This window comes from Oncorhynchus mykiss, chromosome 29 (genome assembly GCF_057628025.1).
Source record: "Oncorhynchus mykiss isolate SJ-2025 chromosome 29, ASM5762802v1, whole genome shotgun sequence".
In the NCBI taxonomy this organism is placed as follows: domain Eukaryota; kingdom Metazoa; phylum Chordata; class Actinopteri; order Salmoniformes; family Salmonidae; genus Oncorhynchus; species Oncorhynchus mykiss.
Window position 1 is genome coordinate 38425445 of NC_143050.1, and position 23556 is coordinate 38449000.

Genomic DNA, 23556 nt, shown 5'->3' on the forward strand with positions numbered 1-23556 from the left:
GACCCATGGTCTGCATACAGAACAATTCTGTCAGCTATTGACAAAATTGGCTGTGTATGCATTTGAAGGCAAATGGGAAGCACGCTTCAATTACCAGTTGAGAAATAAAAATGGTAGCTATTTTTAATCGCGGACATCAACAAGCAATTGCATTTAGAATTTTTGCGCAATGATTGGACTTATAAAAGCACGTTTCACTCCAGCAGCAACAAAATAGCTGTTTGAGGAGTTGTCTGACAGATTTTCTGCTCAAGGTTCTGTATCTGCATGCTGTGCACACACTCCAATTTAATTCCACTAAATTATGCAAATTGACATTTAGACCGATAAGCATGACCGGTCAAATGTATTTCCATCGACTGGAATTTCCATCAATTGAACAGGCTTTTTTTCAATGGGATTTATTTTTATATTTGGCTGGCCCCAATTTTATTTATCAGCTTTTCAATATTTTTATTGTTCAAAAGCCAGCTATTACTGGCTAACGGAAATCCGGACACACATAGTGCATACACCATAGACTTACATAATTTACACATCCACACACACAGAGAATTCAGCTCGGACAGATCCATCTCAGAGAGGCCCAGCTCATGAGCTCCATCAGGAGCATTATTTTGGAATGGAAAATGTGTTTATGCAACAAATGTTAATGAATCGCATTGATTCGTTCCCTAATAAAACCGAATATTTTCAAACTAAAACATATCGTTCCTGTATTGTATCAGAACCCATGTTTCTAGATACGTGTCAAATCACCTTGAAAGGGAAAGATGCACATCTCTAGTACTTTTCTATTTCCAAAACTACCAAAGGGTGAAAAATACCCTCATTCATTCCTGCGGGAAAGCTAGAGAGTGGATCACTTGTCATTTAATATGAAATCATACAATTGTGATTGCGCTACTTGCCGTGTGTATTTTTTAAAAGTAAGTGGGGGAGTGGGGGTTAGATAAAGGTAAAACCATACCTACTTACTGCATTCAGAATGTTAACAGGCCATAGAAATATCTCTGTCAGTCTTTTGGGCATGTGGCAGCGAGGGCAGACATTTTCTTGCTGTATACCGTATACAGTAAACTATGCATATTTCATAAGTCTTAAAATGGGAATCACATCCTGTCTGCATTAACATTTTAATCCCTCTGTAGACTCAGCGCATGCTTTCCCTTCAGTCTGCTGCACTGCTGGATACATGGGCCCTCTCCCCGTATAAAGACATTTTCCCCACCTTTCTACACCTCGTAAATCTCCATTTTAGGGATGCCATGGAGGAGCAATATTGAAAAGAGAGGATTGGGAAAGAGTCCATTCTTATACACAATGATTGGATGATAAATAGTTGAGGAACACAGGGCTAAGTGTTTTGTGTTCTCTGTGTGCTCTCATGAATTGTCCTAACCCCCCCCCCCCCCCAAAAAAAAACCTGTATTCAAAAACGGGTCAGGTTTAATCGTGTATTCCCATTGATTAGTAACAGCCTGCGTCGTGACTGCGCTCTCTGTTATATCATCAATCTAAAGCGGTAAACATGTTTGCCTGATTTGTCATTACAAAACAAATTGTGTGGAATAAGTAACAGTCGCCTTGTAACAGAGTGTTTAGTTGATCTCCTCTGACGTAATGGCTAACTTCAAAGGGTGAAACTGTTGTCAAATTTATAGAGCGCTTTCCTCCCCTATTTTTCCATATCTACACAGTAAATGAAAGCCACTCTATGAGTTCAAATTAAAGTTCAGTCATCCATTAAAATGTTCTCTCTCTCTCTCCCTTTCTCTCTCTCTCTCTCTCGCTCTCACTCTCACTCTCACTCTCACACTCTCACTCACTCACTGACTGCTCTCTTCTGTCAGTGTCTCCATCCGGTGGCCCTCTAAGTCAAACCCCAGAGAGATAGGAGAGAGAGACCCAACCACATCAATTAGACCCAAACAAACCATGAGAAAAAAAATAATTACTTGACACATTGGAAAGAATTTACAAAAAAACTGAGCACACTAGAATGCTAATTGGCCCTAAACAGAGTACACAGTGGCAGAATACATGACCAATGTGACTGACCCAAACTTAAAGAAAGCTTTGACTATGTACAGACTCAGTGAGCATAGCCTTGCTATTGAGAAAGGCTGCTGAAGGCAGACCTGGCTCTCAAGAGAAGACAGGCTATGTGCACACTGCCCACAAATCCAATTTGTATAAACTCCCATATCTATTGGGTGAAATACCACAGTGTGCAATGACAGCAGCAAGATTTGTGACCTGTTGCCATAAGAAATGTGCAAACAGTGAAGTACAAACATAATTGTAAATTCATCCAATATTTATGTTTATTAATTTTCCCTTTTGTACTTTAACTATTTGCACATCATTACAACACCGTATATAGACATAATATGACATTTGAAATGTCTTATTGTCTTAACACCATTGTAAATACAACATATACATACATACATACATACATACATACATACATACATACATAAAGTTGAAGTCAGAAGTTTACTTAGGTTGGAGTCAGTAAAACTTGTTTTTTAACCACTCCACAAATTTCTTGTTAACAAACTATAACAAGTCAAGGTATTGGAGTGGCCTTCACAAAGCCCTGACCTCAATCCTATAGAACATTTTTGGGCAGAACTGAAAAAGCGTGTGCGAGCAAGGAGGCCTACAAACCTGATTCAGTTACACCAGCTCTGTCAGGAGGAATGGGCCAAAATTCACCCAACTTCTGAAGCTTGTGGAAGGCTACCCAAAACATTGACCCAATTTAAACCGTTTAAAGGCAATTCTAACAAATACTAATTGAGTGTATGTAAACGTCTGACCCCCTGGGAATATGATGAAAGAAATAAAAGCTGAAATAAATCATTCTCTCTACTATTATTCAGAAATGTCACATTCTTTAAAAAAATGTGGTGATTCTTACTGAACTAAGACAGGGTTTTTTACTAGGATTAAATGTCAGGAATTGTGAAAAACTGTTTAAATGTATTTGGCTAAGGTGTATGTAAACTTCTGACTACAACTACTATATATACATACATAAACACACACACATACACACACACACACACACACATATATATATATATATATATTTGTGTATGTATATATTTATATATATTTACATATTTACACATACAGTATATATATATATATATATATATATATACATACACATATATATACATACATATACATACATACATACATACATACATACATACATACATACATACATACATACATATATACATACATACATACATACATACATATATACATATATATACATACACACACATAAGCATACTTACAGTGGGGCAAAATAGTATACACGTGATTTTCTGGATTTTTTTTCTAATTTTGTATGTCATAGTTGAAGTGTACCTATGATGAAAATTACAGGCCTCTCTCATCTTTTTAAGTGGGAGAACTTGCACAGTTGGTGGCTGACTAAATACTTTTTTGCCCCACTGTACATACACACATGTATACATACATACATACATACATACATACATACATACATACATGTATATACGTATATTTAAATGTGTGTTTGTTTATTTTGTACTTGAACTATTTTTCCATCATTACCGTTTATAGACGGTCCTTTTGGAACTTTTGTGAGTGTAATTTTACTGTTAATTTTGTATTGTTTATTTCACTTTTGTTTATTATCTATTTCACTTGCTTTGGCAATGTAAACATATGCTTCCCATGTCAATAAAGCCCACAAATTGAATTCATGGTATAGAGGAGATGGACCAACTGGTTGCACTCTAGGTTACAGAGAGCTGGTAGTCCAATCCACCCAACTACCAGGTGTGAAACAGGGAAGGGACTCAGGGGGTATGCTAATTTGATATAGAGCAGACCTAACACGCTCTATTGAATTTATCTAAACAGGAACATTTTACATTTGGCTAGAAATTTAAAAGGAATTTATCTCAGAGAAAAATGCCCTCTTGTGCTATCTATATCCCCCACTAGAATCCCCATACTTTAATGAAGACAGCTTCTCCATCCTGGAGTGGGAAATCAATCCTTTCCAGGCCCAGGGACATGTAAAAGTCTGTGGCGACATAAATCCCAGAATTGAACAAGAACCTGACACCCTCAGTGCACAAACACCTACCTGGAGGTGACAGCATTCCCTCCCCCATATGCCCCCCTAAGCACAACTATGACAACAAAACCAACAAAAACAGGTCACAATTCCTGCAGCTCTGTCGCATGCTGGGTATGTACAGTCGTGGCCAAAAGTTTTGAGAATGACACAAATATACATTTTCACAGTCTGCTGCCTCAGTTTGTATGATGGCAATTTGCATATACTCCAGAATGTTATGAAGAGTGATCAGATGAATTGCAATTAATTGCAAAGACCCTCTTTGCCATGCAAATGAAATGAATCCCCAAAAATCATTTTCACTCCATTTCAGCCCTGCCACAAAAGGACGAGCTGACATCATGTCAGTGAATCTCTCGTTAACACAGGTGTGAGTGTTGACGAGGACAAGACTGGATATAACTCTGTCTTGCTGATTGAGATTGAATGACAGACTGGAAGCATCAAAAGGAGGGTGGTGCTTGGAATCATTGTTTTTCCTCTGTCAACCATGGTTGCCTGCAAGGAAACACGTGCCGTCATCATTGCAATGCACAAAAAGGGTGTCACAGGCAAGGATATTGCTGCCAGTGTTGCCATCAAATGTTCAGGGTAAGTTGCCAGAGGCAGTTTGATTTGTTGCTAAAAGTTGCTAAATGACATTGTGATGTCATTGCGTGATAGCGTAAAACTGCGTCATTACGTAGAATAGACAAAACATGACTGGCCATCTCAGCAAAAAATATGTTTGACATTTGTTCAGGTACAAACTCCCACTCTTTCCTGTTATTGACGTCACTCACAATGCACTTTTGCAGCCAGGCACGTGTCTTGTGACTGAGTGTGTGACAGAGAAAAACATGTTTGTGTAATTTAGAGGGAAAATGCGTGCATTTTAGCATTTGAGTCCCTTTTCAAAAGTTGCTAAAAGTTCAAAATACATTTTTAAAAGTAGCTACATTTGATGCTAGGTGCTGTTTGAAAAAAAAGTTGCCAGAGTAGTCTGAAAAGTTGCTAAATCTAGCAACATAATTGCTAAGTTGGCATCACTGATTGCTGCCAGTAAGATTGCACCTAAATTAACCATTTATCGGATCATCAAGAACTTCAAGGAGTGGTTCAATTGTTGTGAAGAAGACTTCAGGGCACCCAAATAAAGTCCAGCAAGCGCCAGGACCATCTCCTAAAGTTGATTCAGCTGCGGGATCGGGGCACCACCAGTACAGAGCTTACTCAGGAATGGCTGCAGGCAGGTGTGAGTATATCTGCACGCGCAGTGAGGCGAAGACTTTTGGAGGATGGCCTGGTGTCAAGAAGGGCAGCAAAGAACCACTTCTCTCCAGGAAAAACATCAGGGCCAGACTGATATTCTGCAAAAGGTACAGGGATTGGACTGCTGAGGACTGGGATCAAATCATTGTAGAGAAGACAAGAAGACAAGGTGAGCGCTACCATCAGTCCTGTGTCATGCCAACAGTAAATCATTCTGAGACCATTCATGTGTAGGGTTGCTTCTCAGCCAAGGGAGTGGGCTCACTCACAATTTTGCCTAAGAACACAGCCATGAATAAAGAATGGTACCAACACATCCTTCGACAGCAACTTCTCCCAACCATCCAGGAACAGTTTGGTGACGAACAATGACCTGTTGCCAGAACAGGACGTCCCAGTTAAATGAGCTTTGGGCTGCAGTTTGCACAAATAATAAGCAATAAACAGACTAGGCCCTTGTCTGTCTTGCCTTACACAACCATGGTAAATACCACCAGAATCAGATTAATGAAAAGAATGAGCCTATTTGCAGCTAAACTTTATGAGCATCATGGACAGCTAAAAATGTGGTTGAGTGATTAGAAAATGATTATGCAGCCCATCGGGTATCTCACTACGCTCCTTTATGCCATGTTTTGACATATGCAGACAGGCAGATTAAAAGTACGTTTCCATTGTGATACGTCTGACAGACAAGTTTCTAGCTCCGCCCACAACTTCCAGACTTTATGGCATTCCAGAAAGCTTGAATTGTTGAGTTATTATTCGTTTTACACTTAAAGCATGAGTCTGACGTTGTGCTGAAAAAAATGTATACTAAAAACTTGGAAGTCAATCAATCCGCCAACATTGGCACAATGGAAAAATCATAAGATGTATTTTAAATTACTGCAATAGCATGGGAGACTGGGAAAATCAATTTGGTACAATTATAGGGCAAGTGTTAACTGACTTGCTTAGTTAAATAAAGGTTAAATAAAACATAAATTACATCTCATCTGCCCAGACCCTGTATGCTCACACACCCATCCCCTAATGCTTACATTATTGTTTAACCTTTACAGGACTGGTGTGTGTGTCGTCGTCGTCCCCCCAATGTAGGCTAATGTGATTAGCATGAGGAGGACTTTGACATACCTGAAATGTGCAGAAAGCTTAAATTCTCGTTAATTTAACTGCACTGTCCAATTTCCAGTAGCTATTAGAGTGAAAGAATACCATGCTCTTGTTTGAGGAGAGTGCGCAGTTATGAACTTGAAAATGTATGAATTAACCAATTAGGCACATTTGGGCATTCTTGACACAGCATTTTGAACAGATTTGGTTCATTGGATCAGTCTAAAACTGCAAAACATTTTTTTTAAAGAGGTGGATCCTTAAGAGGTTTTTTAGAACAAATTCCTATTTACTATGACGGCCTACATGTAGTCATTATGCGTGTCTGTAAGTTGTTGTTCATATGTATAAGTTTGTTTTTGGAATGTAAAAAAATATATAATGAAATACATAAAATATATTATGAACAATGAACACGGCAGAAATGCTTAAATAACTCCTACTCATTAAGACACGTCCTGATTTTTTAAAGAATGAACAAAACAAACGATTGTAACAAAAATAGATGATCTCCGCGACACTATAAATCATAATTATTTAATTTTAGCAGATGATTTTATCCATAGCAACTAGATTAAGTGCTTTGTTCAAGGGCACATCAACAGACACTATCCCTAATCATCTCAGAGATTCAAACAAGCAACCTTTTGGTTACTGGCCCAGTGCTCTTAACCATTAGGTTAACTGCCACCCCACGGCTGGCTCTCTCGTGAACTACAATAAAATCCAGACGCTGTGTTTAATGCTTAGTCGTGTCCATATCATGGGAGTACTGAGAGATATAAACATTAGCATACCCCATCAACATGTGAAGCTATGTGAAGCTATGTGAAGCTTACTCATAAAACTACATCCTGTCGTTGTCTCACACTGCAGATTTTAGACAGAGAGAGAGAGAGAGAGAGAGAGGAAAGAAGAGAGAAAGAGAGAGAAACAAGTATAAATAAGACATTGTGGGGCTTGGGAGAATCTGAATCATCCTTGATCTAAGACAAAAGTGTCTCCTCTCCCTTACTTCTGTTCTTTACCTTTCGTGTCTAGAGATGTGGGGCTATATTTAACAGCAATAATAGTGGATGGATGACAGATTATTTTTATTGAAACCTTATTTAACCAGGTAAGATAGCCTGTTATTGGCTATTGATCATTGGTCAGAATTGATCACATGTGATGCAGTGTGATGACATCATTATAGATTTGGTGCCGAAGCTGGACGCATCGACCAATCAGATTATTCGGTTTGGCAGCACTCCAATGATTTGTCTCTGTGATACAGCACCAAGCGGTTCTCAAACTCATGACAAAGTGAGGGAAAAAAGTTCTGTCTCCCAAACACTTTGCTCTCCTCTAACCCTGCTTATAGAGGCAGGGAGCAAAAAAGAGCGCGGGAGCGTACAGAGAGAAGTTATCGGTTGGGTTTCCCATCATTCCCTTCCTAACCTGAATGAGAATAAACTCTCTCCTGTAATCATTCACTGCTCCCCCCCCCCCCCCCCCAAACTCGTGTTTTCCCCATTCACGATGGTACCGGGAACGGCGGGCAGGCGGGAGCATGTGAAGAATGAGCGTATGCTTCCACCGACAGCCCCTGGGCACTGGGTCGTTCGGCAGCGTCCAAACCCCATTAGCAGTAGCGGAGCTATGTCAAGCAGGGCCGAAGTCGATAAGCAGACCCCATAACAGTAGCCTATCAGCTCCACTCCACTCTGCTCTACACCGCACCAGCACACAAACACACAGACTCCTCAAGGGCTCCCTGAGGAAACTAAGGAAGGAGAGGGAGAGAGAGCGAGAGAGGGGGAGGATTGAAAGAAAGAAGGTAACAGAATGAATGGTGGAGAAAAGGAAAGGCAAGGTGTGAATGTATGGCCAGGGGCAAATGAGGAGGGAGAGAGATATAATACAGTAGCAAGACAGTGAGAATACAGGAGACTGCTATTGATTAACCATATTATCTTTACAAAGGATGTTGTTCACAGACATTATGTATACAAAAGTATGTGGACAACCCTTCAAATCAGTGGATTTGGCTATTTCAGCCACACCCGTTGCTTACAAGTGTATAAAATCGAGCACACAACAGCCGTGCAATCTCCAAAGACAAACATTGGCAGTAGAATGACCTTAATGAAGAGCTCAGTGACTTTTAACATTGCACCGTCATAAGATCCCACCTTTCCAACAAGTCAGTCAATTTCTGCCCTGCTAGAGCTGCTCTGGTCAACTGTAAGTGCTGTTATTGTGAAGTGGAAATGTCCAGCAGCAACAACAGCTCAACCGTGAAGTGATAGGCCACACAAGCTCACAGAATGGGACCGCTGAGTGGTGAACTGGGTAGCGCGTAAAAATCGCTTGTCCTCAGTTGCAACACTCATTACCGAGTTCCAAATTTCCTCTGAAAGCAATGTCAACACAAGAACTGTTCATCGGGAGCTTCATGAAATGGGTTTCTATGGTCGAGCAGCCGCATACAAGCCTAAGATCACCGTACGCAATGCCAAGCGTCGGCTGGAGGGGTGTACACCTCGCCACCGTTGGACTCTGGAGCATTGAAAATGCACTCTCTGGAGTGATGACTCACGCTTCACCATCTGGCAGTCCGACTGACAAATCTGGGTTTGGCAGATGCCAGGAGAACACTACTTGCCCCAATGAAATCTTAAGATCACAGCATACAATGACATTCTAGACAATTCTGTATTGCCAAAATTGTGGCAACAGTTTGGGGAAGGCCCTTTTCTGTTTCCGCATGACAATGCCACGAGCATAAAGTGAGGTCCATATAGAAATGGTTTGTCAAGATCAGTGTGGAAGAACTTGACTGGCCTGCACAGAGCCTTGACCTCATTCCAATCGATCACCTTTGGGATTGACTGCAAGCCAGGCGTAATCATCCAACATCAGTGCCCGACCTCACTAATGCTCTTGTGGCTGAATGGAAGCATGTCCCCGCTGCAATGTGCCAACATCTAGTGGAAAGCCTTCCCAAAAGAGTGGAGGCTGTTATAGCAGGAAAAGGGAGGACCAACTCCATATTAATGCCCATGATTTTGGAATGAGATGTTTGATGAGCTGTTTGTCCACTTTTGGTCATGTAGTGTCTTACAAATGACCGCTTTCCAGTACTGTTTTGGTCTAATTCTCAGCTCCATTCCCTGTTATGTTGACCTGGTTCTGAACATCTGATCCAGCTCCAGGCATTAGTACCCATCCATAGTGCTACCATATGTTTGACCCAGGTCTGATCCTATTGACCTACAGAAATCACCAAAATCCAGGAGTCCCTAGTGTTTCTGGATTAAAGGGGTCCTGGAACACAAGGGTTCCACATTCCCACCAGATGTTCCAAACGGGGTCGTTGACCCTTTGACTCTCCAACTTCAAGTGGTTGACTGCCTCGCTAACTCACAGGTGGCGTCCCAGAATCTTAGAACTACACACAAATGAGACTTTAAAGACAGCCTGATAGAATAATAGTCTTCTTCTCTGAGGCAGCCCTTTGAAAGGTTAAGATGTTTACTGCCGTAGTACTTTATAAACACGGTGATGAGCACACAAATATAGTAGTTGGGGGGGAGGAAGACTAACTATAAAGTAAATGGCTCAGTAGAATAGAAAAATCATTTTAGCATAAGTATAATACAGGACGGCACTATTTAGTACAATACTCACAGATGTATCATGTAAGAGGGGATTTGGGGGCAAATGTTTTAATTGTGCGGTATTAGCAATAGTAAATTAAAGTCTGGTAGCAGCAGAGGTCTCATGCCCATAGGGGTACAGGCTCACGTGCCCCCTTAGATTTGTCCTGTTTAAACATATACATACTGTACATATAGTGTGTGTGGGGGGGGGGGGGGGGTGGATGCTTCACCATCCCAATCGTGAAGCATAGAGGTGGAAACATCATTCTTTGGGGATGCTTTTCTGCAAAGGGGACAGGACGACTGCACCGTATTGAAGGGAGGATGGATGGGGCCATGTATCGCGCGATCTTGGCCGACAACCTCCTTCCCTCTGTAAAAGCATTGAAAATGGGTCATGGCTGGGCCTTCCAGCATGACAACGACCCAAAACACACAGCGAGGGCAACTATGGAGTGGCTCCGTAAGAAGCATCTCAAGTTCCTGGAGTGGCTTAGCCAGTCTCCAGACCCGAATCCAAAAGAAAATCTTTGGAGAGACTGAAAGTCTGTATTGCCCAGCGACAGCCCCAAAACCTGAAGGATCTGAAGAAGGTCTGTATGGAGGAGTGAGCCAAAATCCCTGCTGCAGTGTGTGTAAACTGGTCAAGAACTACAGGAAATGTATGATCTCTGTAATTGCAAACAAAGGTTTCTGTACCAAATATTAGGTTCTGCTTTTCTGATGGATCAAATACTTATGTCATGCAATAAAATGCAAATTAATTACTTAAAAATCATACAATGTGATTTTCTGGATTTTTGTTTAAGATTCCGCCTCTCACAGTTTAAGTGTACCTTTGATAAAAATTACAGACCTCTACATGCTTTGTAAGTAGGAAAACCTGCAAAATCGGCAGTGTATCAAATACTTGTCCTCCCCACTGTAGCTACCAGGAAGCCATTTCTGGCTATCAATCAAGTTTTAGAAAATACTTTAGAAAAGCAAGCAATAACTAATGTAATAACTAATTTACTCAATAAAACATTCCTTTCAAACTTTTACCCAGATTTTAGCAGCGATGCAGAGAAGCATAATTAGTTTATTTTAAAAACAAGAACCACCAGTCAGGAAGATACAGACAAGGGAGATATGTTTAAGCATAATGATTATGGCTCTAGATTGTTGGAAAAGGCTGTTTCAGGCTTTTGAAAAATTCAAAAATCTCCAATTATCTTCACGTATGTTGTGCCCCTCAGATCTTTGGGGTGCATGACACCCCTGGGAAGAAACAGTTGTGATGGGTTTGTAGCATGAATGTATGTGTGTTTTATGTACTTTGTGTGTTTAATGTACTATTATTTGTTAATATAGTAGGCTTAGTCTTTTTACTACATTTCTATCTTGCAATAGAGAAATCTAACACATTTCTACTTGTTTCTTCCACCCATCAAGAGCTGTTACACTCAAGTATTCACTATGTAGTTGGCTGACTACATGAAAAAGTAGCAATACCATACAGCAGGCATAATAAACTAGATTCAGCTTCGGGGCGATTTTTTTCTTGAGCTGATGTTCAGGTGGGCCAGAACATAATAACAGAAAATTTGTAGACTGCAAATTGACCGAAAGAACCTTGCTCGTATACAATCACATACACGGAGTGTACAAAACGTTAGGAACACCTGCTCTTTCCATGACAGACTAACCAGGTGAAAGCTATGACCCCTTATTGATGTCACCTGTTATATCCATTTCAAATCAGTGTAGATGAAGGGGAGAAGATAGGATAAAGACATTTTAAGTCTTGAGAAATGGTTTGTGTTTGTGTGCCATTCAGACCGTTTTGGGTAAGACAAAATATTTAAGTGCCTTTGAACGGGGTATGGTAGTAGGTAGACAGGTGCACCAGTTTGAGTGTCAAGAACTGGAATGCTGCTGTTTTTTTGCGCTCAAAAGTTTCTCGTGTGTATCAAGGTCCACCACCCAAAGGACATTCAGCCAACTTAACATCTGTGAGAAGCATTGGAGTCAACATGGTCCAGCATCCCTATGGAACACCATGCCCCGACAAATATTAGAATATATTAGAACAAATATCTCTCTATGATGCGTAGGAATACTTTGGAACCGAATTCCAAAATTAAAAATCACTCATAGCTTTTTTGCTTCTTGCTTCTTGTGTTTTGCAGTCTGTCAAACATAAAAAAATAAATGATTAATTTTTGCACAGAAAACTTGGGGGACCGGATAAAATCACCCCTGGGCCAAAACCCTCAAATTCTGTAAATCAAATCAGATGATAAAATAGCAGTGCAGATAGCAACCTTTTGCTAAGTGCAGAGACATATTATAGGGAATGAATGTTTAAGGGAATGTGCCAGACTTTGAGGCGCAGCAGAAAGATCAGTGTACTTGAAACCCAGAAGTTAATAAGGGCACAAGGCGAGACCCAGATGCAGACACAGGATGCAGATGCCATGGGTCTGATATTTATTACAATCCAAGGAGTAGGCAAGAGAATGGTTGTGGACAGGCAAAAGAGCGAAATCAGGTCAGAGTCCAGAAGGTGCAGAGTGGCAGCCAGGCAGGCTCGATGTCAGGGCCGGCAGAATGATCAGGCAGGTGGGTTCAAAGTCAAGACAGGCAAGGGTCACAACCGGGAGGACTAGCCAAAACAGGAGACCGGGAAAACCACAATGGTTGACTTGACAAACAGACAAGCAGAGAACACAAGAACAAGTACCCAGGGACTAATGAGGAAAACAGGTGACACCTGGAGATGGGTGGAGACAATCACAAAGACAGGTAAAGCAGATCAGGGTGTGACAGAAGTTGTCAGTTAAAATCTCTGGAGGGTTCTTTTTTTAGCTGAACAGTAATAACATGGAGTTGCACATTTAAAAACATGTGATGGGTTTAATTTTCATGTCACATGCTAAGTGTTCCAAAAACCCGTTTTGCACATGTGAAATCAAGTGATTTTCCACTTGTGAAATTGTGCTTCAACATGTGATAACATGAAACTACACTGTTAGCCATTGCAGTTAATTTTGTGGTACTTTATATAGTCCTTTTACCGTACATTTACACAGTAATAGGATACTGTATTAGTGTTTTGCTACATATTTACTGTCAGTCGCATTGCGCTTGGGTGCCTTTTGGCCCGTCCTGCAAATTAACTTGCTATGCCTCACTTGCAATTGTATTTAACCTTATAGGATACCTTGAAAAAAAGTCCTGGCATTTTATTGAAAGTTATCGGATACTGAGTTGCTGTGAAAATAGTGGAAATAACTTAATGTGTTTCTACAGCGGAACTGTATTTTGTCAGTAACTATACAACAAAATGTATTCAGGAAGTACACAGAAAATAAAGAATACAAATAATTCTGCACTATGCTAAAATTTGCCCAGAATGAAGTCAATAACTGTGCGATTATCTGACAACACCAGCTGAAAAGTAGCAGTGCTCAGGGACTCTTGACATTTAGGCCTAGATTCAGTCAGATTAAGGGTAAACCTGTGCTAAACACGTGTTTTGGCAGTGTCGGGGGTGTACATGTGTTAGAGGTGTTACTGCGTTATAGCTATGAAATGATTAAAATAAAATAATGAGGATTTCTATCAGCCTTATTAAGGTGTAGATTACACATCACATTCCAGTGATCCAACTTGTAAACAAGGCTGCATGGGATTTCTCTTAATACAGCTCCGGCTTCCAATAGCAATTTCCGCTTCAGGGATAATGCTGGGAGATATTTGTGGATTTGAAAGCTCTAACACAACCGCCATGCCAGTGTCCACTAGCTTGGATCTGATCAAATCAATCATTAAGTATGCATAAATGCTCTCGGGATTTGAACTTGCAACCTTTCGATCCGGAGTACATTAATGTCTCAACAGTACACCAGATGGTTATTTGTTAGCAAAAACATGCAAAAATTAGCGACACCTTCCTAGTATTGAGTTTTACCCCTTTTTGCCCTCAGAACAGCTTCAGTGTCGGGGCAAGGATTCTACAAGCTGTCGAAAGCGTTCCACAGGGATGCTGGGCCATGTTGACTCCAATGCTTCCCACAGTTGTGTCAAGTTGGCTGTATGTCTTTTGGGTGGTGGACCATTCTTGATACACACAGGAAACTGTTGAGCGTGAAACACCTAGCAGCATTGCAGCTCTTGACACACTCAAACCAGTGCACCTGGCAGCTGCTACTATACCCCGTTCAAAGACAAAATCTTTTGTCTTTCTCATTCACCCTAAGAGTGACACACACACAATTCATGTCTCAATTGTCTCAAAGCTTAAAACTATGTCTTTAACTTGTCTACTCCCCTTCCTCTACTGCGATTGAAGTAGATTTAACAGGTGACATAAACAATGGGTCATAGCTTTCACCTGGTCAGTCTATGTCATGGAAAGAACATGTTTTGTACACACTCAACAACAAAAAAGAGTACAGTTAACGTACATTGTGGTACAAAACAGTCAAAGGTATCTTCAGAGGTACACGTAGGACCTCACATGGTACTGGTCGGTACCTTTTAGGGTACATGTGCAGATGATCTAGTATAATGGTACATTTTTCTACCCAATACATTACATATAGAGCTGCGTTCGTAACCATGTGGGAGGTAAGAATTTACCAGTTGTGAAGTTGTAAATACCAGTTGGATGCATTCAGGTGCTTTGAAATCATTGGGAAATTGAATAATTGCCAACAAGCTGCATCAACCATACACCAAAAGTAAAGCTATCGTACTTGTTAACAAATTATAAAGTTAAAAACACATTACTAGAATGCTTTTTTTGTAAATAATGTTTTGTTGTTACATTTAACTGCCGAAAATGCTGTTTTCGAGGTAATTCCCTTCGTAGGTAATGTCAGAGGTCAACATGTGGGAGAAGTCGGTACTCAGGGAAGATAGACTATACAGTTGGAGATCTTGTGATAATTAAGAACTGTACTGTTTAAAGGTTACTGTGCATTTTCCAGTAGCTTAATGGCATCTGGTACACAGGAAGTTCATGTTTAAATTTCAGTTACTTACTGTCAATTAGTTACAAGTGTGTAGCGGTATTGTTAGAGAGGGGTAAAGATTAAGATTTTGTTCGGGTGCCGGGCAGGTATTAACCCTGCCTAAAAGAGTTAGAGAGAGTACCACAACCAGACACACACACACACACACACAGACACACCAGCAGAAGAGACTGCCTAGAGTGTTGCCTGTTTGCCAGATAGCCAGTGGAGAGAAAAGACAAGACACATTACAAGACAGGTGTAAACCCACCAATAATACCTCATGCAATAATAATAATGTCAGAGCAAATTAAATGGCAACTAAATAGAAGCAATTTACAAAAAGAAAGAACCTTCAACATTTTAGAAGATTTGCAATAATCAGTATTATTATAAAGGCCTTAAAATGTTTGAAATCTTCTCGGCCACGTCATTAGTACCACCTCGATACAATTCAAATGACAATACACCATAAACTTCCCTCCCTTTTAACTACAATGTACTTCTGGCAGGTCAGTCAGTGAGTGAGAGATATCTTAGCTGTTGACTTCAGGCTTGCAGTTGCACTATCTGTCCGTCTGATGGTTTGCGTCAAAGCTTCGCAACAATGTTGCTACTAAACCATGCAATCAATAACCGATGCAGTGCCAAAAGATAACAACCACGAACTAGAGCGGTACACTGATCTAATTAAACACTTTACAACTAAGCCCGCTGAAACTAAACAAGACTTCTGCAGCATTGCAAGCACAATCAAACTGCCATGCCAACCGAGAGCTATCTCCCAGAGAGCCGGAAGAGCTATCTTTATTTCCTCCTTTCTGACTGCTGATGCGCTCTTAAAGTGGCCATGCACGGTGAAGGCCCCATGCAGGATTTCACCACAAGTGTGTAATTGTAAACTTCACAGTAATTTACTGTAGCTAATCCATCACACTCACTGACCTGATGGTCTGGTTGGAAAGTGAGTATTAAAATTACATGGTGACTTGCCATAAATGAAATATCATTCGGTTCTTTGGTATCACATGCACTTATGTTGCCTTTAACAAGCCTTTAACACCTCTACGCTGACGACACCATTCTGTATACTTCTGGCCCTTCTTTGGACACTGTGTTAACAAACCTCCAGAAGAGCTTCAATGCCATACAACACTCCATCCATGGCCTCTAACTGCTCTTAAATGCTAGTAAAACTAAATGCATGCTCTTCAACCTATCGCTGCCTGCACCCGCCCGCCCGTCAAGCATCACTTCTCTGGACGGTTCTGACCTAGAATACGTGGACAACTACAAATACCTAGGTGTCTGGTTAGACTCTGGTAAACTCTCCTTCCAGACTCACATTAACTTCTTACGGACGTGGTTCCTGCACAGGAACCACATCAGCGAAAATTTCAGAGCGCCACCTATAGTACTCGATAAATCTCAAACTTTCATTAAAACACACACGCAAGATACTCAATTAAAGCTACACTCGTTGTGAATCTAGCCAACATGTCAGATTTGTAAAATGCTTTTCGGCGAAAGCATGAGAAGCTATTATCTGATAGCATGCACCCCCCAAAATACCTGAACGAGACCTAAACAAAAGATTTTGCGCTACACAAAACTCAGAAATGAAATATAAAACATTTATTACCTTTGTCAAGCTTCTTTGTTGGCACTCCTATATGTCCCATAAACATCACAATTGGGTATTTTTCCCGATTAAATCCATCATTGTATCCCCAAAATGTCATTTTATGAAGGCCGGTCTGATCCAGGAAAAATCACCTTTTCAAGACGCAACGTCACTTTTTAAAATTAAAAAAGTTGCCTATAAACTTTTACAAATCACTTCAAACTACTTTTGTAAACCAACTTTAGGTATTAATAAACGTTTATAATCGATCAAATTGATCACGGGGCGATCTGTATTCGATAGCAGCAAGTCTTGAAATCATCGTCCATTTTTTCACTTTCATAGCTTCCTCCAGTGCGCCCCAAGACAGGAAGTGCCTACACGTCATCCCACCAAGGATAAATCTACAATGAAATGCCAGTACTGGCGACATCGTGTGGAAGCTGTAGACATTGTAATGGGAACCTCATCTATTTTCTATCGCCTTAGACAATACATTGACTGGCGGATGAATCTTTTTTTTGTGTTTTTGGTGACCAGTTTTCCCCGGGATTTTTAATCCTAAACACGTTCTGTTATAGCCACAGACACACCAGTTTTAGAGACTTCAGAGTGTTTTCTATACACACATACGTATCATATGCATATACTATATTCCTGGCATGAGTAGCAGGACGTTGAAATGTTGCGCGATTTTTTACAAAAAGCTGCGAAAATTCGCATCATCCGTAACAGGTTTTTCTCCAATCCAAAATTAAATCTAGAATTGGCTTCCTATTTCGCACCAAAGCATCCTTCACTCATCCTGCCACACATACCCACGTAAAACTGAATATCCTACCGATCCTTGACTTCGGCGATGTCATTTACAAAATAGCCTCCAACACTCTACTCAGCAAAGTGGATGAAGTCTATCACAGTGCCATCCGTTTTGTCACCAAAGCTCCATATACTACCCACAACTGCGACCTGTATGCTCTCGTTTCTTGGCCCTCACTTCATATTCGTCGCCAAACCCACTGGCTCCAGGTCATCTACAAGTCTTTGCTAGGTAAAGTCCCGTCTTATCTAAGCTCACTGGTCACCATAGCAGCACACATCCGTAGCAAGCGCTCCAGCAGCTTTATTTCACTGGTCATCCCCAAAGCCAACTCGTCAAGAGACACCTAAGACAGTGCTACAGGGAGACAGGACGGACAGCTGATCATCGCAGTAGCAGACCACATGTAAAAACTCCTGCGCAGGATTGGTACATCCAAACATCACACGTGCGGGCCAGGTACAGGATGGCAACAACAACTGCCTGAGTTACACCAGGAACGTACAATCCCTCCATCAGTGCTCAGGTGGTCCGCAATAGGCTGAGAGAGGCTGGACGAGGGTTTGTAGGCCTGTTGTAAGGCAGGTCCTCACTAGACATCCCCGGCAACAACGTTGCCTATGGGCACAAATCCACCGTCGCTGGACCAGACAGGACTGGCAAAAAGTTATCTTCACTGACGAGTCGTGGTCTCACCAGGGGTGATGGTCGGATTTGCGTTTATTGTCAAAGGAATGGGCGTTACATTGAGGCCTGTACTCTGGAGCGGGATTGAGGTGGAGGTTCCGTCATGGTCTGGGGCGGTGTGTCACAGCATCATCAGACTGAGCTTGTTGTCATTGTAGGCAATCTCAACGCTTTGCATTTCAAGGAAGACAGCCTCCTAATGTGGTACCCTTCCTGCAGGCTCATCCTGACATGACCCTCCAACATGACAATGCCACCAGCCATACTGCTCATTCTGTGCATGATTTCTTGCAAGACAGGAATGTCAGTGTTCTGCCATAGCCATCGAAGAGCCTGGATCTCAAACCCATTGAGCATGTCTGGGACCTGTTGGATCGGAGGGTGAGGGCTAGGGCCATTCCCCCCAGAAAAGTCTGGGAACTTGCAGGTGCCTTGGTGGAAGAGTGGGGTAACATCTCACAGCAAGAACTGGCAAATCTGCTACAGTCCATGAGGAGGAGATACATTGCTGTACTTAATGCAAATGGTGGCCATACAAACCTTTACATGCTGCCCTAAGCATAAAAAAATATATATTTTAATAAGCCTCCATCATATATCATTAACGTATTTTACGTTTATTTTAAATTATCTAAATGGAACAATATTAAATATATTTAATGTCCATTTTATTTCAGTTTGAATCCCCGAGCTGAAGTATACAGCTTGAGCAGCAATTTAGAAGTAACACTGTTGAGAACTGTGCACCATTGGCATTTCACACTTTAGTTGTTCACATTGTGCAATTTGTAATATGTAATGTGTAATTAAAAGTATAACATTATTCAGTTTGAAAATGAACATCAAAACATTTGAGTAAGCTAAGTATGAAGAACAATATCATATTATAAATGAAAACTTCAGCTATAGAAAAGGATGCTGGGTAATATTTGCCTTTTTGTGCACATACGTTTTTGAAAGTATACTTTAATGAACACATTTTGTGGACATTTAAGTTAATTATATTTTTTGGAAAGTATGCTTCCTTATGTATATTTTCTTGAGATATGAAAAATTATACCCTCAAGAACCATGTTCCTCAACTGTGATGTATTACTTTAGATCCTTGTTGCATAGAAAAGGTATGTTTTGGAATATTTGTATTCTGTATATTTGTATTATTCCTTTCACTCTGTTATTTAAATCAGTATTGTAGAGTCACTCAAATGTTCTTGATCCATCCTCAGTTTTCTCCCATCACAGCTATTGAACTCTGTAACTGTTTTACAATCACAAATGGCCTCATGGTATCATCCCTGAGCAGTTTCATGCCTGTCCTTTAGCTCAGTTCGGAAGGACAAATGTATCTTTGATATGTTTGGGTGGTTTAATACATAATTCACAGTATAATTATTAACTTGACCATGCTTAAAGAGATATTACATTCTGATTTGATATTGTTACAGATCTATCAAGAGGCTTTCAAAAGGCTCCCTGGTATTTGAAGATGAATCTGTGCTTGAAATTCAATACTTGACTGAGGGACCTTCTAGGTGTTGTATTGGGGGACAGAGGAAGGGTTAGTCATCAAAACAATTATGTCAACCCCTATTACTTCACACAGAATCCATGCAACATATTATCTGATTTGTTAAGCCAAATTTTACTCCTGAACTAATTTAGGCTTGCCTAAACAAAGGGAGTGAATACTTATTCAATGACTATGTTTAAGTTATCTAATTTGTATTATTTATTTTTTACTTTGACATTACATAGTATTTTGAGTTCATTGTTGATAACAAATGAACCACTTTTTAACACAATAAAACTGGAATAAATATAAGTGGTATGAATACTTTGCAAGGTACTTATAGTGTACTTGATCACTCACAAGCAGAGTGTGTTAAGCAAAGTGTGTTGAAGTGTAATTATAGTATATTCATAGTATACTTAAAATATACTAGAAAAATACATCTCGTATTTGAAGTATATTATTTAAATAGTACGATTAAGTATGAACCTGGTGACAGAAATGCATTCTTGCTAATAAGCCTGTAGCGATATCTCTTTCACTCTCACAGATCTGGTAGTGTAGCTGCACATTTCCGGTTGCTAGCGACCAAGAGTTTATGAATTCAAATCCCATTTAATAATAATGATGAGTGCCACGAGTTGTCACAGTGCACATATTTTTTAAAGTGCATTAATTGAAATCAGAATACACCAGCATACTGTCATCTTCTAGAAATAACACCAAGTTCTTGTTTATATTTCTGTTGTATATATTTAATGCATTCTTGCTTATCTCCATTGTGCAGCAGGAACTTCAGGTAGCTAACATCCAAGAGATTGTGAGTTCAAATCCCAAGAGAGGTTGAGTGTTAAGTAATCAGCATACTATCCTTTAACATTAACACCTGAATTTAGCTGTAAAATGCAGTAACTAGTTGTTGATTAACCATATTTTCACCGTAACTGGAACAAACCGGGAACTAAACAAAACTTGCAGGAGACAATTACTGTTTAATTGTATTTAATGTCAATTATGTCTTTCAGAGTAAAATATTCTAAATTACATTTGACAACTGAGTTTTCAGGTGCTAAAATGTCACTTGTAGTTTCATGGTATCACATGTTGAATTTTTGCATTCCCATGTTGTCACATTTGTTTCACATTAATTTCACATGAGATCAGGTTCTCTTTCACATGTGTTCACATGTTGTCACATGTAGTTTATTGTTATCACATGTCGTCACATGTTGCTTCACATGTTCACGTGTTCACATGTGAATTTCTTGTTTTCTTTCTCGTACCCTGCTGTTTGTCTTTTCGACTCTCTTTCCTCTCACTTCTCTCTTTTCTTCCCCTCTCTCTCATTTTGTTCTATTTAACTGTTCCAATTCATCTCATCCACGGTGAATTCATTGTATTTGGGATGCTATGGTTTTGGTGTGTGCTGCCAAACATTATACTGTCTGAGAGTCTGAGAGTGCTGTGCCAAGTCTCCTCTCTAACTTATGTGATCTCTATCTCCACTGCCGATTTCCTCTCTATTTAGCCTCGATCTCTTATTTATTTATTTCTCTTATATCTCAATATTTCTAATTTTCTTTCTTTCACACCCTACTCTACCCCTCTTTACATCTCCATGGCTTGTCTCTCTTCGCTGCCATGCACTATCTATCCTTCTTTATCACCCCCTTTCTCTTCCCATCCCCTTCTTCCTCCACCTTCTGACCTTACCTGAATCTGTCTTTTACCTTTCCTATTTTCTCCATCTCAATCCATCACCTTCCTCCAACCCCTTTATCGCCTCCTCCTCATGCCCCTTTCCTCTGTCCCTCTCTGTAGTAGGTGACAGCCACATCCCTCAAGTCTCTTTCTCATCCCCCTCTCCTTCTCTCTGTCTCTCTCTATATAGGAGTGGGTGACAGCCACCGACCTGCTGATCTCTCTGGACAGGCTCAACACTTTCGGAGACGAGTTCTTCAAGGACGCCAAGGTGCTGCGATCCTACTTCTACGCCATCTCTGATTTCTCTGTGGGAGCCAGGTAACACACACCTGACACCTGATTGGTTCTCAGAGGCCTTTGGCTGTCGCCGTGGATACTCCCTCCAAAAACTTCAAAGAGAGACAAAACGATCACGCCTTTCCTTCACTCTCCTCTACTTCTTGCTCTTTCTCAGTCCACCGAGGATTGTGGTCACTGCTAGAACTCGACATTAGCCAAAAAAAAACAAGAGAAAGAGAGAGAGAGAGAGAGAGAGAGAGAGAGAGAGAGAGAGAGAGAGGGAGAGCAAGAAATAGCAAGAAAGAGAAGGAGGGAGAGCATATTTGCTGTGTAGTTTTGATTTATCTTTGTTTTGTTTGCTTCTTTCTCAGGAAGACTCAACTATAAAACAACAACCCAGCGTGGCCCACTTGATAGATAATAAAACACATATGGCGAACGTCCGCTGCACATTTCCTCCCTCTCTGTATCCTGTTTACATGATAAACAGTCTCAACGCAAGCCCTGCGTGGTCCTGGACAGAAAATACATAGAAATATAGAAACATAGAAACATAGCCACAAAATTTGCCTCTGTTCCTGTCAACTTTTCTGTTTCGGTCCCTGCTCTGCCCCTGGTCCCTAGACCTGGGTTCAAATACTATTTGAAATCATTCCAAAACTGAAAACCCGGCCCCATGTCTGCTGGTCCCTGGGCTTATTCCTCACAGTAATGAGAAGGGACAACAGGAGGAAGGCAGAACAGACAGGATGTCCATAGTCACGGCAGGATAACACGGATGTTATTAAGTAATTGAGATGAAGCCTTCACCCACTGCTTCAACAGGATCTGACACCTGTCATAAGTGGTTATGATCACAGCGAGGCGTGACAATCTGACAAATGACCCAACAGTGTCACCATGACACCTGAGGGAATGGCGAGGGGCAACCTGACCACTTGTTTGGTTAGTGTAGCATACTTAGCCTAGCTCATTGGATTGGCCATAGCAATGCTTGGCCATAGCAATGCTAGCACAATTCTCACACTGAATGTTATGAATGGACACAATAAATGCCAGGGTACGTTAATGTGCTAGCTTTAATGGTCAACTAGTGGAATATAATAACTAAATATAGTAAAAAGAAATGATTCAGAACTGAGCTGTACTGAGCTGCTATTTGATCCAGATCTGTGCCATATTCATTATTGTGGTTGTCAAGTGTTCCTCAGCGTCTGCTAGTAGAGACATCTGATTTGGTGGTTGGGGGCACTTTTCACTTCCTGGCTCACAACTTCCTTGTCACAACAACAACAACAACAACAACAGAAACAAAAATAACTGATTCAAAGCCGTTAGCATAAAGTGTCTAGATCTGGGACAGCTGGCTAAATCTGACAGGGACAGGCGCGATGTTGAGCCCCCCCCTCACAGAAAGACCCACTACAGAACCAATGACAGAGGATGAGTTCCAAATGGAATCCTACTCCCTATTTCATGCATTACTTTTTACCAGGACCCATAGGGCTCTAGTCAAAAGTATTGCACTATAATAAAGGGCATAGGGTTACCATTCGGGACGCAGATAAGCACTCAACAGAACCAATGACAATAAGGAGAATCAGACACTATAAAGATAGGGCCTGAGATAACAGCTATTAGGAATACATTCTTGATCATTAAATCACCTTGGATAAATTGTGTCTTCTAGTCACAGGAATTTGTATTTTCCCGACTGGTTGGAAAGGAAGGTATAGCATAAGAAGGCACACACACACACAATCACTCACACACACACACACAC

At 40.7% G+C, this 23556-nt stretch overlaps 1 protein-coding gene across 1 annotated transcript in view; it reads left to right on the forward strand.

Moving 5' to 3' along the window:
• Positions 1-23556, forward strand: part of lamc3 (laminin, gamma 3) — a 230062-nt gene that overhangs the window by 67206 nt on the left and 139300 nt on the right. The window contains exon 3 of the mRNA XM_021590589.3: positions 21682-21812. Coding sequence (XP_021446264.3) covers positions 21682-21812 — 131 coding nt within the window. The remainder of the gene's footprint in view (positions 1-21681; positions 21813-23556) is intronic.